The sequence below is a fragment of the Telmatherina bonti genome (assembly GCF_933228915.1).
Source record: "Telmatherina bonti genome assembly, chromosome: 23".
In the NCBI taxonomy this organism is placed as follows: Eukaryota; Metazoa; Chordata; class Actinopteri; order Atheriniformes; family Telmatherinidae; genus Telmatherina; species Telmatherina bonti.
In genome coordinates this window covers 24,418,390-24,436,790 of record NC_136632.1, presented here as the reverse complement: position 1 = coordinate 24,436,790, position 18,401 = coordinate 24,418,390, and the positions used below count along the sequence as shown (strand labels likewise).

Sequence of the window (18,401 nt, the reverse complement as noted above, 5' to 3'; positions counted from 1 at the left end):
CCTTTAAATAACAGACTCCCATGTAAATTTGAAGTTCTTCAAAGGAAGCTTCCTTCCCCTCAAAATGGCAATAAAGGCTTGATGAAATAGTTGATGAATGGGGAAATACATGCCTTGAAATTTCTCAAAAAATAATCTTTTACTCAGAAAATATGAAGTCAATGTATTTAGTTGCTGCTAAAATACATTTTAAATTTTTTTTCAAAAAAGCAAAAGGATAAGTATTTTGAGATGAGTGTCAGTAAATTGCTAAAAATGAAAAATGATTTCCAAAGCACCTTTCATGTGAAAGACAATGTGCTTTACATAAAAACAAACATTAAAGATTGTGTGAAAATAACAAGATAAGTCCAAAGTAAATATGCTTTTAAATGCATCAACTTATTTAAAAATTACTGGTTTCATGTTTGATAATTCACTATTGCATCGTAAATATGGCCTTAAAATTCTTGATGAAGTTTTTATCATGAAGACGTTGGATCGTAAAACAACTGGTATTGATATTTGAACGAAATAATTCATTAACCCTTCTTTAACTGTTAAAGTGAGAAAAAGTCGTTTAATTATGTCTTATTTTTACCACGTTATTGTTGAATATTTAAACAGTTTTTCCATCATTTAAAACTATAGACTGTATATAAAGAAGCAATATTTATGGACAGTATCATATATTTATAGTATTATATATTATTATTATTATACGTTTATATTATAAAGTTGTATTGTTGTGTACAACTTAAAATGGAGAAAGTGAATTACTCCCGCTCAGTTCTAACGGTTGTTTCTATGGTTGTCTCTGCAACTAATTAAACCACAGAAGAAGTGTCAGTTTCCGGCCAGCAGGAGCGCCATCAACTCCTCAGCGGAAAGTTCTGTAAACAGGTGGAGCACCACAAATTAATTTGTATGTAAAACCTGTAGCTAAATATTTATTTGGAACACTATTTGACTTGCAGTTAATGAAAAGGTGAGTGAACTACAGTTAAACTTATCTTTGACAGAGTTTCAACGCTAAAGAAAGACCAGTTAGCTGCTTGCTAACTGTAGCAGGCCGAAAAGCCTCGGACTTTCCTGACTGCTGCCTCCGCTGGTTGGTTGTTGATTCATGGTTTGCTGAATTGCTCAGGTTAAAACAAAGTTAAACTTATTACACTTAAAAACGTTTTATATAATTTTTCTTAAAATCTTAACAGCCTCTGTGATCTTGAGTTCTTTTAAAATTAAAATGTCACGTTTGTGTTGTTAGCTTTCTTGCTACGACGAGAAAACTAGCACGGGTATTTTTGCAAACAATTTATTAAAATACAGTTAAATTTTTTATCATAGCTGTCAGATATGAGCCAAACGTTAACACGTAGTTGTATTTACTGAAAAAGCAGAAGTCAGCCAAATAAGATAGATGTATTTTTGTCTGCAGCTAGCAAAGCAATGATCTTAAATTTCATAATCCGTGTGTTTGAGTTGTTTAAACAGATGCATATATCTGTTGATCTCCTTTAGATGTGTGTAAACGTGTAGTAAATGCAGTCAGAGTTGATGAATGACGTGGAGTTTTGTTGAAAGCTCCTTTGAGACAGTCGTGAAGGAAGGTCTGCGGAACAAGTCCGGGCATATATTCCACCACGCCGGTGTTGTCATGGCGATGGTCCAGCATGAGTCAGCTGTTTGGGAACGTGCCAGCATGAATCAGCTGTTTGGGAACGTGCCATCCTCTCCATGCACTTGCCATAGACATCAGATATACATATACAAGGGCGCCACCAGGAATTTTGGGGACCTATGAAAGACAAAGGCATACACCCCACCAATTGATCGCAAATTTTAGATTTTTGTTTTTGCTTCAAGCTCATTTAAAAAAAAAAAATGCTTTTCATGGGAATAATAAAGATCTAGGGCTGTGTTTAACCCTTTATGTGACTATTTTTGATCACTTTGTTTCCTTTCATATTCGTTTTTTCTTTTGTTAATGTAACAGAATGTAGGTCTTGGTTCATACCAGAAGGACAATTTGGGTTAAAATTTCTAATTTGAATTAGAAATTGTATTTTATTGAGTGCCCTATAAAGGGTTCAATCACAGTGTATGCATCTAACTAGGTTATTTTAAAATAAATGGTTTATCAGTCAATATTACTGTTATATTTTATTACAACCTTTGAAAAAAGTATTTATTTTTCATCAAGGTTTAATGATTTTCATATATAGTTTGTATATCTTTTTGGACCCCTATCAAGTCCCCCGCCATATGGTGCCCCTGTCTGTATATATGATGTCTATGGCACTCAAAGTTTAACGTTTTGCAGGATTGTTTTACATAAAGTTTTCTGGTAGGCTGGCGATTCTGCAAATTTTGGTATTAATTCAATAAGTTTAGTAAATCCAAGTTAAGCATTGCTGATACAAATACCTTCATACTTGAATTTTAAGTCTTTTTTTTTTTTTAAACTGGATTATGATTGTAATCCTAACAATTACTAGTTATTGAAATTAAGTGGGTTTTTTTCTTTTTTGTAAACACAATAACAATTTCCCTCTTAATCATACTTGTTTGCTCAACAAAAGCAAAACCATTTGGTGGCTCTAATTCACATTCTTTGGCTTTTAAACCAACCAAAGCCTTCTGCAAGAAAAAAAACTTCAATCTCACTGGTATCAGTAGTAACAATATTTAGATCAATATGCCCAGCTCCAGTGTTCAGTCTGAATGGGTTAAAATATTATAATTTAAATAAATAATTATTTAAATAATATAATAAATGTAATAAAATAAATATTAATCCCCAAAGGGAAAATACAATAAAGTATTTTTCATTTCATTAAAGTTTACAATTAATTGTTTATTACTGATAATTGTGGTAGAAAGAATATATTTCATGGGTGGCTTTTGATTTTTTTTTAAGAAATGTACCTATTCTGAAATAGAGAATTACATTCTCAACATGAATAACAAAGATAAATAGTTAGATTTAATCATTTAAGTCAGTTAAAATAAAAGAAATGAGCATATTAGAGGGAAAATGCTGATTATTGTCAGCCTGTTTTGTTTCTATTCAGCTGCAAATCTGGTCGTTACGGTGGAAATTACCTTAGTGATTATGCAACATGATGACTGTCAGATGTCACTTTTCAGATAATTGATTTAAGGATTTGTGGGGTCATTGTGACAGGTTAGCTGCTGCTGTCATGTGATATTCTGGTCTTTGAGTTCAGTCTGTTTGGTCACCTGCAATGTAATCTGTGTCTCAGTTCTTCCTACAGCATTGAGGAAAAACAACAGGGTGACATGTCCAGACTTAGTCATTTCAGTATGGGTGAAATATGTTCCTGCAGAGCTAAATTAATGCTAGTTAAGTTAATACATGTGATAAAATCTTATAAAACTTTTAAAGTAAAATAATGTAATTTAGTCTGAAATGTTTATGTACTGCCAGTTATTTAGTGATATCAGCTTTCAGTCTCCTGAAGGCATTCTCAGAAACCACCTGTCAGCTTGTCAGATATTAATATTTTTCTACATTTAGCCCTGGTTACTGCTGGTTAGGTTATTACCAGACATGTAGTTGGACTGGGATGAGTTGTTCTGGACTAGTCCCGGCATGTCTGTGTAGAGTACGATTAAATCAGCTGTTACTCACTTTAAACATGAGTGTACAACAGAGTAGTGCTGCTGACTCAACCGGAGTCGCTATGTTGGCTCTGATTGGCTGCTGTTAGGCAATTTCTCTCCAGCTGATCTAGTCCCGACATGTCTGAGCCGAAGTATAAGAGGCTGTGGTCGGGCTCTGCTTCCCTCTGATTGCACTTTATCTGCTTCTACTTGCACAGGATGGGCTGCTGAGCTGGTTTTTTTGCTGTAAATACTGGTAAGAAATGTCATGTTTGTCTGAATTCACTGTGTAAATGACTAAATACATGTTAAAGAGAAGAAACTTGTTTATTTTCTGAATTAAACATTTGTTTTTATTTAATTTCTTTAACTGGTTTAATAAGTTGCTTTGTTCTGACTATATTATTCTAGACTATATATTTTCAATAATAGCTGCAAGTTTGGGACTTTTTTTTTGGTATTATTTACCTTAAATGTTAGACATTTCATGCTCTTGATGAGTAAATCAATTGTGGCAATAATCATTAGCTTCCATTTAAATTCATGATTCAGTTTATTCATGCATTTAGTCTTTATTTCAGGAAACATGATACAAATGAATGTTTCCTGATATCTTTTCATGTTATGCGGCAATAAGTTTAAGTCAAATGTTCACAATGCAACTTCATTATCATCTGAATACACATTTAAATGTTGATTAAATGATACCAGCTGTAAATCAGGTTCATTAAAGTGGACAAAGTGTAACAGAAAGCTGGCCACATTTACATGGGAGGTTTAATTACGTTTTAATTCCCAATAAAAGTAAAATCTGCTGTAGACTGGTGAAAAATGACCATGTAAACAATCCAATTCCGTAGTAAGTTGCTGGTTTATTGGCATTTGATGCTCATCATTCCATTTCACTGTGTTTGAGAAAGTAAATCTTACTGTTTGACAACAGCAGACTGTGATTGGTCGACTTAGGGCTCCAAAGTGGACGGCAACAGTTTCCAGTAAGGGAAACCTAAATAAAGCGATTTGTTTTCATGTGACTGATCATACAGCCGCTCAAAACTTCCCTCTTTGGTTTAGTTGCCCTTAGCAACCATTGATGTGAAGGCCCCTGACGGTGAATTTCAGATTAAATGAGTGTTTTTAGTGTTGTAATTCAGGCCTGTATTGATTTTTGTATAATCTGCTGTGTGTGTGTTTGTGTGTGTGTGTGTGTGTGCGTGTGCGCGTAGGAACAGACTTCACCATGTCAGCTGATGCAGAATTCACAGAAACGACGAATGAAAACAAACTGGTGAGAGCAGCTGCAAGCAGGTTTTTTTTCCATGTAACTGCTGTTTACTTTACGGCTGAAGGGTTGTTGTTTTGTTTGCTCAGGTCCAACCAAAGGGAGAGTTTTGTTCTCTGCTGCGACACGCAGGAGCCACGAAAGATGTTTTCACCATGAAGGAGGTACACAACACCGAGTCTGAACTACTGCTGATGTCAGGAAAGATATTATTATTTAGAGAAGTACCACATGTTGACCCTTAAAACTGCCACATTGCAATTGGTTGTTATTATTTCTTAGAAACAGTTGTGTGTAATTCTGTAGGGGCAAATTACGATGGGTAGCTTACCCTTTCGGACTCGGGGGGGCACCTCTGGTCCTCCAGCGCCACAATCCTTCAAGTGTTCGGCGTGTCCCTGCTGCAGCACACCTGATTCTAATCAATAGATCATTAGCAAACCTGTGCTGTGTCAAGCTCTGCTAATTATGTCCCCTCCCCCCCGACAGTCAGATTTCCTTAGAAAAAAAGTTCCATTTATAAGTAACATAAGATGAACTTCTGACATAAATTTTTATTGTCTTTAGATAAAAAAAACAGCTCTTCATGTTTTCACATTTAGTCTGTTTACTGTATTTATATTTAGTTTAAATAGTAGGTTTAGCATCGACACATGTTGCTCCGTCCTGCAGAAATAAACATCTATAACCTAAAAGTCGTCGTGTTGCTTGAGTGTGATTGGATGTGAGGAGCTGATTGGCTGTCGGTGCTCTGCAGGTGATGTTCTACTTGGGGCAGTACATCATGAAGAAGCAGCTGTACGACCAGAAGCAGCAGCACATCGTCCACTGTGCTCAGGATGCTCTGGGACGGGTGCTGGGAGTCGACAGCTTCTCTGTGAAAGAGCCGCGGTGAGTCAGAGGAACGTTTGCGTCCACGTTTGGCTCTGCGGTGACTTCATCATCTGTCTGGATAAATTCTGTCTGTTGAAGGTTAAACTTGTTTGTGTTTCAGAGTTTTGTTTGGAATGATCACAAAGAACCTGGTGGTGATAAAAAGCCAAGGTAGAACGACTTTTTCCTTCCTTTCCTTCCTTTGTGTTCTTTGTGTTGCACCATTCATATTTTTTTCTAACCGTTTCTCTCCTTAAGATTCAACATCGAACATAAATGATGCACAAAACAGCCAGACAGCCGGAGGGACTGAGGTAAGGGACACATGTAGTCTGGGGTAATTATGTGTGAGTTAAGATCTTGTATGCCTTATAATGGGGGCTCGGCTGATGCATATGATCTGATGTCTGAAGCTGTAATTCTGGATTTACATGTAGATTTATGATGTGTAGTTAGTGTGATATGATGTGCAACATTGACAATCAGAAAAAGGGGGAGGATTCAATAAGTTTTACACTTTTTCCCACTCCTCATCGAACATATAGATTGTTCCCTAGTATTTTTTTTTTTTTTTTTTTTGACCTCTTAATTTTGTTTGCTGTGTTTTATGTTCATGTTTGAGTTATAATCTAATTACTGTTAGAAACAAACATTTAACAGCTTCAGGCCCATTTATGCTCAATGTTTAAAACTGATTCACAGACAAACGAGCCATTTGATCTCCTGCGTGGGTTACATGTGTAATTTAGTCCGTTTTCAAGGAGCGTAGCTATCTGACACGCAGAAAATGGGATGGTACTATCAGAAATGGCAGGGGGAAGTGTCGAGCTGTGTAGCCCACACACAACCGGTGAGAGGAAGACACAAGACCCCACGAAGGCACAGAACCCAAACAATAAAAGACACAGAAAGAAATCAAGAACAGCTAAAAACTTTGTGGTTTTCATCTTTTTCTTGTGTTTTTGGATGGTTGTAACTAAGGCCGGATTATCCAATGGGCATTATAGGCCCACGCCCAACTGGGGCCCATGTAGGGCCCACGTAGTTTGGACATGAAACAAAATGTAAATAAAAGCCAGATAGTTACACCACAGGGTCCAGTGTCTTGCTACTGGTACCACTGGCTGAGAGATGTTAGAAATGTTGTTTTAGAGTTTATCATTCACAGTTTTCACCATGTCGTGGTGGGGAAGGGGGCCCCTGGACCACTCTGGGCCCAGGGGTCTGTGCACTTTTAATCCGGCCCTGGTTGTAACGTACATTTATAGTGGTGCATTCCTGCTTTGAAAGCAACATCGTCACATAAAAACATGGAAGTGTGAGACCAGCGACGTGTGAAACACAGACGTCCACATTAACGTATGTAACGGAACATAACTGGGCCTTTTACTGGAGAAACATCCAGATGTTGCTGTGATTTGACATGTTTAGTCAGAATAACACGCATGCATGCGCGCACGCGCGAGTGTTTGGGGAGGACTGGAGGTGAAACGTGCTCTGAGACTTTAAAAGAGGAAATCTGATGAATTCTAAGAAGGGAAAAGAAAACCATTGTGGAGTTTTTTGGCGGAGAAGCTTTAGGAAATAACGTCTGAATTTAAACTAAAATCAAAACGTCTTTTCAGGGGGGAGATGCAGAAAATCAGCCTTCCTCTCCAGACAGGAGGAGGAGGCGGAGGAGGAGGAGGAGATGGAGCTGCCGGAGCAGCGACCCAGGTGAGACTCTCCTCCATCGACTCATCACAGCTGAAGCACAAACGTCTGATTTTAAACTCAGCCCTGTCGCATCTCCACAGGACCCTCACACGTAGCCGGGGACGATGAGGAGGATGAGGAGGAAGAGGAGGAAGAGGAGGTGGAAGGTCAGAAAAGGAGGAGGTCCGACAGCTACTCCCTGACCTTCGACGACAGCCTGTCGTGGTGTGTGATTGGTGGGCTGGGAAGTGGACGGGACAGACACAGCAGCCAATCGTCTGACTCGCACAGCACAGTGAGTCTCTCTCTCTCTCTCTCACTCACACACACACACACACACACACACACAGAAAAACACTTCAAGCATTGTTTTTAACTGGGAGTGTGTGTGTGTGTGTTTAGTCTGAGAGGTCAGAGGTCACAGTTGCAGCTTCAGACTCCGACAGCGACAACTTCAGCGTAGAATTTGAGGTGGAGTCCATCGATTCGGACGATTATAACGAAGACGATGCGTCTCTCTCCGCAGATGATCAGGTAAACACCACATTTATATTCATCCGCCACCGAAAGTAGTCCCCTTTAAAGGTTTACACTGCATCATTTAACTCATGAAGCCATCCTACCTGTGTCCAGGTGTACGAGGTCACCATCTTTGAGGCTGATGATGATGAAGATGACTCCTTTGATGAAGACACGGAGATCACAAAAGCAGTGAGAATGATCACAAGTGTGTGTAAAACATCATCGTCGTCGTTCAGCGCTAACTGTGCACCTCCACCTCAGGATTACTGGCGGTGTGTGATATGTGAGGAGCTGAACCCTCCGCTGCCCAGAAACTGTCTGCGATGCTGGACTCTGCGCAACGATTGGCTGCCCGAGGTGTCCGTCAGCACTCCTGCATCTAAAGCCCTGCCCACAAAGCCAACCAGCCAATCAGCTGCCAAAGAAACTCCAGGTAGTTCTGTCAAACCGAGATGTTTTTTCCTACGATTAAAAGTGGTTTTAAACACATCATGAACACTTCAGTCAGCTGATTGTTTGTTAAAAAGATGGAATAAGATCATTTTTCTCCTGAAGGTTTGGACGAGGACAACGACGGAGTCGACGTTCCAGATGGAAAAAGAGCAAAAACTCCTCCTCATTCACAGAATCTCCTCTCATCCTCCCAGCCTTCCTCCTCCTCACAGGAGAAACTCTGGTTTCCCGACTCCCAGCCCTCTTCATCTTCTTACTCCTCCTGCGACTCCCAGGAACTTCTCCCAGCTTCCCCAGTCGTCCCACCAGCTGCTCCGGCAGCATCGGTCCCAGAGCTGGAGCGCAGTGTGTCGGCAGAGTGGCGGCTGCCGGACTCGTGCTTGGACCCGTGTCTCATCTGTCAGTCCCGGCCGAAGAACGGCTGCATCGTCCACGGACGCACCGGACACCTCATGTCCTGCTACGTGTGCGCCAGGAAGCTAAAGAAGAGGAACAAGCTGTGTCCGGTGTGCAGGCTGCCCATCCAGTCGGTCATCCTCACCTACCTCAGCTGAGACGCCCCCGTCTGTCCGTCTGTCCTCACCTACCTCAGCTCAGACACGACATGTGTCCTGGCTTGTTTTTGCTTCCAGTAGATTTAATTAATATCAATAAATAAAAGTTGAATTTCATCCCAGCAGTTCTCAGCCCAGAGTCTGAATGTCCAAAAAAATCTGCATTCATTTAATTATTAATTAGTTTAATAAAAATATAGATATGTTTGAAGTTTTTGTTTAAAGTTGAAGAGAACGAACAGTTTGGGAAATATTGTGTATTAACTCTGAAAAGTACTTATCTACATGTGTTTATAACTTCTGCAGGATTTTTTTAATCGCCTCCCAGCAGCTCTGGTTTTTAACACGCAGCATTTGTTTGGGACTATTTAATGTGGCGTATTAATCTGCTGCTCATGAAGGAGCTGAAAAGTCATCTGAATTTGACAACACCACATACACAATATTTGAATATTGAATGTTAAAATACTGTTTAATTTTTTTTATTCCCAACTGGAGCAAATTTTGTCTTCGTCTTTCATCTGAACGTCTTGTAAAGTTCTGCATATTGTGTGTGTGTGTGTGTGTGTGTGTGTGTGTGGGATGTGTTTAGTTTTGAACTCCATCCCATTCACACCAAGTTTCCTAGAAAGAAACCAAAGTAAATTTCTAAATTAATTATTTGCAGGTTTGCTGTGCTGCTTCAGATGATATTTTTCCAGAAAATTTGCTTTCTTTGTGGGAAATTTCAGAAAAATCTGGAAGAAAACGGAAGCTTATGGCCATGAATATAAAGTATTGGATGACATCTTTATTTATTGTTTGTATTTAAGATGTTTGAGTTTATTTAAGACACATTTTCTAGGAGATCTTTAAATTCTATAAAATTTTGTTCCTGAGACAAAACTAAATAAACTTCTTAAATCGGAGGCCTGTCGGTTTTTTTTATCTGATTGTGGATTTTATAAACTTTATATTTGCCATTAAATGACATCTATCAAGGAATCAGCTGAGCCTAAATCTAAAACTGGTCTTTTTTTTTTTTCACGGATGCACAAAATGTATTGATCGGTTTGAGGGGGAATAAATGCGGCTACATGTTTATCATTTTCCAGGCAGCCGCAGCAGCGCAGAATCTGGGCGCCACCTTAATCTCTACCTGCCTGTTCGACAGACTGGAAGCTGTAGAAGAAGAATAGTCACTGATGTCATTCTTATTTTTAATTTTTTAAAGTCCTTTTTTAAAAAATTGTACCACTTTATTTTATTCTTATTGAATTAAACAGAAGGTAGAAGACAAATATCAGATTGTGGACGAAGTTTTGAGCAAAGACAGCATTAAATATAAGACACACTAATAACAGAATTTATGCTTTTTCTACTTGGTCAAATCACTTAAGCAGAAGAAAAGTCATACAGACTCAATTTATAGGTTTTTTAATGTGTGTATTCCAGAACAAATTAGAACAAATTGTCCAAGACAGAGCTCATTGTCTGCCCAGCCAATCCTTCCTTACATCCACAACTAAGTGTGAAGCTTGACTCTATCACACTTGTTCCTATGTCTGCTGCCCGCAATCTTGGGGTCATGGTGGATGACCAGTTGACCTTTAAGGTCCATGTTGCCTCGGTTGCCCGTACCTGCCGATATGCTCTCTACAACATCAAGAGAATCAGACCGTACCTGACAGAACACACGACTTTTGGTTCAGGCTCTGGTCATCTCACACATCAATTTCTGCAATTCCCTACTGGCAGGTCTTCCTGCGTGCTCTGTTAAACCTCTGCAGATGATCCAGAATGCCGCAGTGCGTCTGGTTTTCAACCAACTCAAAACGAGCTCATGTCACTCCGCTGCTAATCGCTCTTCACTGGCTTCCGGTCGCAACACGCATCAAATTTAAAGCTTTGCTTCTAGCTTACAAAACAACAACTCAAACGGCTCCCATCTACCTTCACTCCTTAATCCAGGCCTACACTCCCTCTCCACAGCTACGTTCCACCAGTGAAAGACGCCTCGTGTTACCACCAATACGTGGGACTAAATCACCGGTCAGACTGTTTTCCTCTGTTGTGCACGATGGTGGAATGATCTCCCAAACTCTGTCTGCTCTGCAGAGTCCATGTCTACTTTTAAAAACAAGCTGAAGACTCAGCTCTTCAGGCACTTCAACACTTAGTATCGCTATATTTGTTGGAAAGTTGGAGAACTTAGCCCAGTTCTTTGCAACAAACTTTATGGTATTAATTCTTTGTAATCTAACATCGGTGATATTATGGGGTGGGAAGGGCGAAAAACAAAAACAAAAGAAAAGAAGTCTGTAGCACTTAATGGAAGGATCTGCGTCCAACTGGACAGTCCACCAGCACCTTCCTACGATGTCCTCTACTAATTTTGTGCTTGTGTTGTTCTCACTCATGTTAGTCGCTTTGGATAAAGGAGTCTGCTAAATGACTGTAGAATAGAATAGAATAGAATACAATCAAATTAAAACCAGTTTCCAATTTCACCAGTAAAAAACAGTACAGGAGGGATTTCCAGCTTCAAACACAAGAGGAGCAGTTGGCCTCATATTAATTTTCAACTGTTAAAAACAAAAGTATTTCTTGCAATTTACAGATATTTGTACCAACACAAAGTATTTAACTTCTTTCTGTACGTTAACACACTGAACTGGAATGAATGGCTTATTCTGGAGCTGGAAGGATCTCATATATGGCGGAGAAATGATAACATTTACACACAGGTGCTGAACCTGGATGGATGAAATGCTCAGCAGGACACTGCTGATGTTAAACTTTATTTATATCGTGCTCTTCATAGACACAAGGTCACAAAATGCTTCATAACAATAAAAACATAGAAAACCTGCAACATGTGGAAAAACAAAAGTAAAACTAAAGTAAGCGTTGAAGTTGACTTAATGATGATGATGATGATGGCGCCAAACTGAAGTAAATGTAATTCTTCATGTGTACACAGGGGGGCAGTGTTGTCCCATTTCTTCGCAGCCTTTTTTTTTATTTTAATTTTAGTCAAGTAAAAACAAATAATAAAAATGTTCTACTGGTTTGTTTTCTTTTCCAGAGCAGAGCTGCACAGTCACTGCCAGGTAGAATATTAGTCGACAGAATCTGGTTGGTGCAGAAAAGCAGATCTGTGCATTTTTAGGCCATTTTTTGTGTTTCAAATTCAACACCAGTAAAATCTAGACACAAATAGTCATTAACAGCATGTTTTCCCAACAGCTTAATTGATTATCCTTAATTTGGATGCTGGGGTTTTAATGTAAAATGTGTCATCGGGTCGTGAAGAAACTGTTCTTCTGTGTAATAACTCAGCTTCTGGCTGTTTTAGGAGCTGAACATATGTTATTCTGAAGCACTGCACTAAATCTTGTTGGCAAATTTCTCAGCTTGGTGAATTCAGAATGCTAATGAGGCCTTTTTAATATGAACCACATGATATGAAATACGCTCTGCTTTAATATATCCTGATAAAGGACAGGTTTCCTTAGAGAGACCACTTCTCAGAAACTCACCTGTGGCTTTGGGTGGTCATCCCTTAGTCTGCTGGTTTCCTCATCTCCTCCACTTCACTAGTCAAAGCGTTGGGAATCCTACCGTGCCCTGAAGTGTTCATCACCAAAGCTGCTAAATGAATACAAAGACTTTTCAACAATTTGATTATACTGATGTAATAAAGAGACTTGGACTGAACTGGTTGAAACTGAATGTTAAATAATTTATCCTAAATGAAGCCACAAACAGGAATGTTTACACATTATAAACAACTAAAACAAATAAAGAGCTTAAACTGTTTACATGAAGTGAGCTCCAATTCTGTGCTTGTCTGCAGTTATTCTAAAGCTCAACAAACACCAATGTAAAAACAATTTCTATCGGTATCTAATCCATTAATGTTGAATTGGTCACAACTCAGACTAAAGAGCACATTCTCCTCATCAGAAAGAAAGTTTGATCCAAAAAATTCTGATCCGAATGATTTTGGATGAAAATTTCTTTCAGATCGAGGGATTGGTTTTGCCAAATGTTTGGTGCACGTAACAACATATGTTACAAGTGTCAGGTAGAAATGATCCTTCCTGGTCAATTTACCAAACCAAAGCGCTCCAGGTCACATGATGCCATGAGAGACGGATCTGCTGGTTTCTGAAGAGGGCAGCCTCCTTGGAGCTGCCGACATGCCTCAGAAATCATCCATTATTACTCACATTTGGTTGATTGTTGGGTCAAATGTTACATGGTGTCCCCTAAAATTAAACACATTTGAATATTTTCCTAATTTCTTTTAGATTTTCTTGGATTTAAACTGCAAAATGAACCATCCATGGTTGGAAATAGAACTTTTAATAGAATAAAAAGGTTTAAAGTGCTTCGTTATTTGGATTAATAAGCGATCTGTGGGTTTGATACTGAGCAAGAAATCATTTGTGTTTCTGATGGGAAGAATGAAAGGAACAGACCCGTGATGGTTGATTAAACTCCATCCAGCAACTACAGCATTGACACACAGAGACTAAATGAAACACATTTATATAAACATGTTTTATTGGGTATTTGGACTTTTTGGATCCGGATTTTCCGCCCACTTCTCCACTTCTTTAGAAGAGTCACAGATTTGGGCCTCAGTCCAGTTCTGGTGACTTGTAGTGCCGTTTCAGTCCATTTCAAAGTCTATACTTGGTCCATCCAAACCATTTGTCTCCTACAATCATGTTACAAGAATAAACAATGGCAATACTGGATTTGATATTCAAACTCCATTACAGCGGTATAAACACATACTGGATCAGCCTCATGATGTTGTCAAGAGCTTCAGAACCAGAACAGAATTTTATAGAAACATTCAGTTTGTTTGTGCCGCAGACAATGTTTCTCAGATATGCTTCAGTTTCACATCATAAAAACACATTTATTCCAACGTTGACTTGATTCCTGATGCTGATACTATTGTTACGTTCACCTGAAAACAACCCAAAGATCCGGCACGGCTTCACACAGATAATAACACAACCAGGTTCGTGGAAATAACACCAAGATAACATCTTTGATAAGCTTTTGCCTTTTTCTCTTCTAACAGTTTCCATTTAATTTCTTATTATTTATTTAAATCTAAACCGGCTGATGTGATGGTTTGAGTCGCAACACACTGGGAACACTTTCTTTTTTTGGTAGGAACTTTTAGGCAGATGTGTGTGTTGGGACATAAAACAAGCTTTAAGTTGGTTTCCTTTGACTGGCGACCAGTGTCGTCACTGTTGTCGGCTTGAACAAAGCAGGTGAAGCTGGCAGCCATGTTTGTTCTCGAGAAGCAGAAACGGCGTGAGCTTAGTGATGTTCAGTCTTCATAATGTTCACAAAAGTGGTTTTGATTCCTTCTTATGTGCATCTACTCTTTATTTACGACAAAAGAGTCACCTACAGCAAGTGTAAGAATGAGTTTCTTTCAGAGTTTTTATAGATTTTCAAAATAAAGGCTTTATATTCTCATTTTGTTCCATCTCAGACCAAACAACTGTCCAGATGTTTGTCTGGCTTCACAGCAACTAACAAAACCAGAATTAAAAGTGGAAAGAAATTTAAAAAAAGTGTCTCACTAATCACCATGATTGTCCTGTGAATTATGACCAAACAACCACGATAATCACATGATTGAGAAAACATATAAACGTTTATAACCATCAGACGACTGCATCTTTCTTTTAGGAAATAAATTAAACTCAAAATAAGAGATTATGTTCTTAAAAGTAGCATCTGCTTTCAATATTTTAAGATTTTATCAACTGAAATCAAAACATAATGTTTAGTAAATAGAAATAGACGTACAAACCCTTTACGTCTTCTGCTGCTTATCAGAAAAAAGGTGTTTTTTCAAACCTAAACCAAGACAAAGGTTCAGAAACTGGGATGATGGATATGATTTTCAGGGCCTGAACCTCAGCCTCCTGCGTGAAAGTCCACAAACCAGTCTGAGATTGTGGTTTACAAACAGCAGATGGAAAAGAAAGCTGATGCTGAAAAGAAGAGAACAGAAAGATTTTTTTGCGAGAAGCCGTAGCTTACATTGCATGAACAAGCAACTGTTTCTGCTTCTCGAGAATTAATACAACAAACCCACACTGACGTGGCAGAAAAATCCATTTTTTCCTCATATGTGACCAAAGCAGCTGGTTTCGTCTTGTTTTAGGTTAATCAGGTAGCTTGTGCTGCCACCTGCTGGCCACAGCAAGTAGCCAAACATTAGCTAGTTTTATAGAATCAGCTGCGACTTTCCATCGATCCTCCGCTGACATGCAGAAAACCACTTAAATAAATTCTATTTTTCTTTTTTCCTTCCAAACACCTTCACTTGAAGTCTTTAAGGCACTGGCTGGTGACAAAGAGAAGGCAAAAAGAAGCAAGCGTCGGCAGAGGTGAGAATATTGGTCTCAACGCGTGGTAGATTTTTTTTTTGTATTTCAGCGACACAAAGCGACCCAAACATCTTAAAACGAATGCAACAGTTGGCTCTGAACATCTGTAGAGGATCTGCAGACATCTGAACATCACAACTGCAAAAGCTTCACATTTTAAAAGTTTTGTTGTTTTTTTTTTTAGAAAAGTACCACAAGATTATTTAACACATGATCGCTAGCTCCACACACTTAAAACACACACAACTTAAAGCAAATCACACACCAGTTACCTTTTAAGTTATTTGGCACCAAAGTGGCTTCATAAATCACTTTTTTTTTCCCTTTTTTTTGGGAGAAATGCTGCGAGGACAAAGCACGATTAAAGATGCAGGTTTAAGCAAAAACAAACCAGAAAAATAATCTTTTCCAATTTCTTCCTCATTTAGGACGGGTGGGTGCAACGGATTATTGATCATTAATTCATCATGTGGTTTTTAGATCAACCTGACTGAAAGGTTCGATGAATGGTAAATTTAAAGGAAAGAAAAAGGAGCACCACGAGAAAGGGAAATGAAATCTGCTCACGGTGCGTTCACTGCACAAAGCATCTGTGGAATGATGTAAAAATGTAACGACATGGTGATGATTAATTTATTCATCTACTATAAGCTCACAGAAATCAGATCTGATGTTTAAAAGTTTACAAAAACCTTGTTTTGCTCAATAAAAATAACAAAGAGACTGATTTTAAACAGACTTTCAGGGTTTGTAATTTCTGGAAAAGAATTGTAAGATAGTGGGGAGGAAGTTTCCTGGTGGGCGGGGCCTGATCAGGCCACTCAAGCTGACCAATCAGAGTGGACTGGGGTTTTTGGGGGAGGAGTCAACCTGTTAATAGGACCATTTAAGGGGGACTTTAACAGCCAAAAACATATCTTCACGTTTACGTCATTAAATTTTTAATGTGCTAAAGAGTAAAACTAAAGAAATGCAGCAGCTTACAGATGTGGAAAAGCCGTGTCATGATGCAGATAATAAAAAAAATCTGAACTAAAGTGGTTGTTTATATCACATGATTAGGCAGTGGTGATTTTTAAAGCTGTATATTCTCTCTGACACACACGTCTGCACAGGACATGATGCTGACCGCCGCGACGAAGACGTAATCAAAGCAGAAAGTCGGATACAGATCATGTCGCGTACAGAATGTGACGTCTGCGCTGAAAATAACGCTCAACATACTGCAGCTTGTCTGATGCTAAAAGCAGCGTTTGGCTGTGGTACAAGAAGAATCTGCTGATTTCCTTTAAATACGAACTTTTCGTACCCTGAACTCGCCGTTCAACCAGACACAAGGCAGTGGTGTGTACCGTAGTGGGTTGGCCTGATCCAAGACCAGGGCTCGTGGTTAATGTTTAGTGTGAGGCAGAAAAACTGATCTCAGTTCAGGAAACAGGTGCCACAGTTCAGAAAGTGGTTGTAAAGAGTCCTGGAGGAGCTGTACTTCCACCACCAACTTCTAAAAGAAGGAAAAAACAAAAAAAAGCCGAGTACCTAAAAGAAAATATTCTGAAAGTCTGATTACTTCGCTGATATTCTTCAGATATCCCAACGTTTGGTCACGTGGCGGCCCAGAGAAGCCAAACGAAGCAGAGTCCGAGCAAGCCGTGGCCTTCGCTACCTTTAGAAAAATAAGTCTGAGTTGACAGAACGCCAGCGGCAGCCATGTTTCATCCTCCTCGCTGTTTGTTTGGAAAGCTGAGTGGAAGTTCAAGTGAAGAAGTTTCCTTTCATCCGTCCTCCACAGCTGCCTTCACTTCAGTCCGTACACAGTTAAACCTTCAGCAGAGTCCACAAGCTCGTCTTCCTTTCAGTCCTCACCTGGAAGCTCCTCCCCCTCCGTGAGGTCAGAGGTCGGTGACTTTGTTCTCCAGGGCGGCGGCGACCTGTTGGAGACGGAGGGTGAGCTGCTTGTTCTGAGCGGCAGGGTCTTCTTCCAGAGACTGGATGATCTGACGATGATTTAAAACAACAAATATTGGAAATGATTACAGGAACATTCACCAAGTGTTTCAATTTTGAGGCTTTTGGAACAAAAAGTGCAGGTTGTAGATAAGATCAAGATCCAGTGACATGATCAGTCTTTAAATCATTGATAAGGATGACATCATCAGTTTGTTCATTTGATCAAATGTGGAAAAGCAACGTGGGGAACGTTCCAGTTACTTTCATTCAGATCCGATAAAGTACAAGACGTTCAGAATAAAACAATGAAAGTTTCAGATCCTTTTAGTTTAATAGATTTTATTTTTCGTTTAATATTTTAAATTTAATTTTTAATAACGTACATTTTATTTTGATTTAATTTCATTATTTAAGTTTTATTTTATTTGAAATACAATACATTTAATTTAATTATGTGGTCATTTTATTTTCACATTTTTCTTTATTTTTTAAAATTATTTTTGTCTTATTTGCATTTTATTTTATAATTTGACTTAATTTTTAAAAAATCATATTGCATTTTATTTTGAATTCAAATGTATTGTGTTTATTTTATTTGATGAATTGTTTAATTTATATTTGAATTTATTACACTGATCTACGTTCCTACCTTCACCTATGGTCATGAGCTGCGGTTCGTGACCGAAAGAACGAGATCTCGTATACAGGCGGCTGAAATGAGTTTCCTCCGCAGGGTGGCCGGGCTCTCCCTTAGAGATAGGGTGAGGAGCTTCTGGGCATCTGGTCAGGATGCCTCCTGGACCTCCCTGGTGAGGTGTTCCAGGCACGTCTCTCTGGTAGGAGACCCCGGGGAAGACCCAGGACACGCTGGAGGGATTATATCTCTCGGCTGGCCTGGGAACGCCTCGGGATCCCGCCCGCAGAGTTGGCAAATGTGCCTGGGGAGAGGGAAGTCTGGGCTTCCTTGCTTAGGCTGCTGCCCCCGCGACCCGACCCCGGATAAGCGGCAAAAGATGGATGAAGTTTGTATTTTGTTTTATTTTTTTATTTTAC

At 39.1% G+C, this 18,401-nt stretch overlaps 2 protein-coding genes across 2 annotated transcripts in view; one reads left to right on the top strand and one right to left on the bottom strand.

Annotated features, from left to right (window-relative positions):
• The first annotated feature begins 839 nt into the window (after nt 1-839).
• mdm2 (MDM2 proto-oncogene) lies at nt 840-9,815 on the top strand. Its single transcript, XM_079263325.1, has 13 exons — nt 840-967; nt 3,825-3,862; nt 4,833-4,894; nt 4,978-5,052; nt 5,646-5,779; nt 5,883-5,932; nt 6,020-6,075; nt 7,387-7,477; nt 7,558-7,751; nt 7,859-7,990; nt 8,090-8,167; nt 8,240-8,411; nt 8,534-9,815. The coding sequence occupies exons 3-13, from the start codon at nt 4,847-4,849 to the stop codon at nt 8,983-8,985; spliced, it is 1,482 nt and encodes a 493-aa protein (XP_079119451.1). The 5' UTR covers nt 840-967; nt 3,825-3,862; nt 4,833-4,846; the 3' UTR covers nt 8,986-9,815.
• Nucleotides 9,816-16,262: 6,447 nt separating this feature from the next.
• Nucleotides 16,263-18,401, bottom strand: part of LOC306773529 (plexin-B2-like) — a 270,463-nt gene continuing 268,324 nt past the window's right edge. Inside the window, exon 45 of the mRNA XM_079263372.1 lies at nt 16,263-17,395. Within this exon, the coding sequence (XP_079119498.1) occupies nt 17,291-17,395 (105 nt within the window). The 3' untranslated portion in view covers nt 16,263-17,290. The remainder of the gene's footprint in view (nt 17,396-18,401) is intronic.

Excerpts from the sequence above, each read along its gene's own strand:
- mdm2 (XM_079263325.1), top strand. The coding sequence starts at position 4,847 with ATGTCAGCTGATGCAGAATTCACAGAAACGACGAATGAAAACAAACTG. Across the intron at positions 6,076-7,386 it reads AGACAGCCGGAGGGACTGAG|GGGGGAGATGCAGAAAATCA; the intron begins GTAAGGGACACA and ends ACGTCTTTTCAG. Across the intron at positions 7,991-8,089 it reads CTCTCTCCGCAGATGATCAG|GTGTACGAGGTCACCATCTT; the intron begins GTAAACACCACA and ends ACCTGTGTCCAG.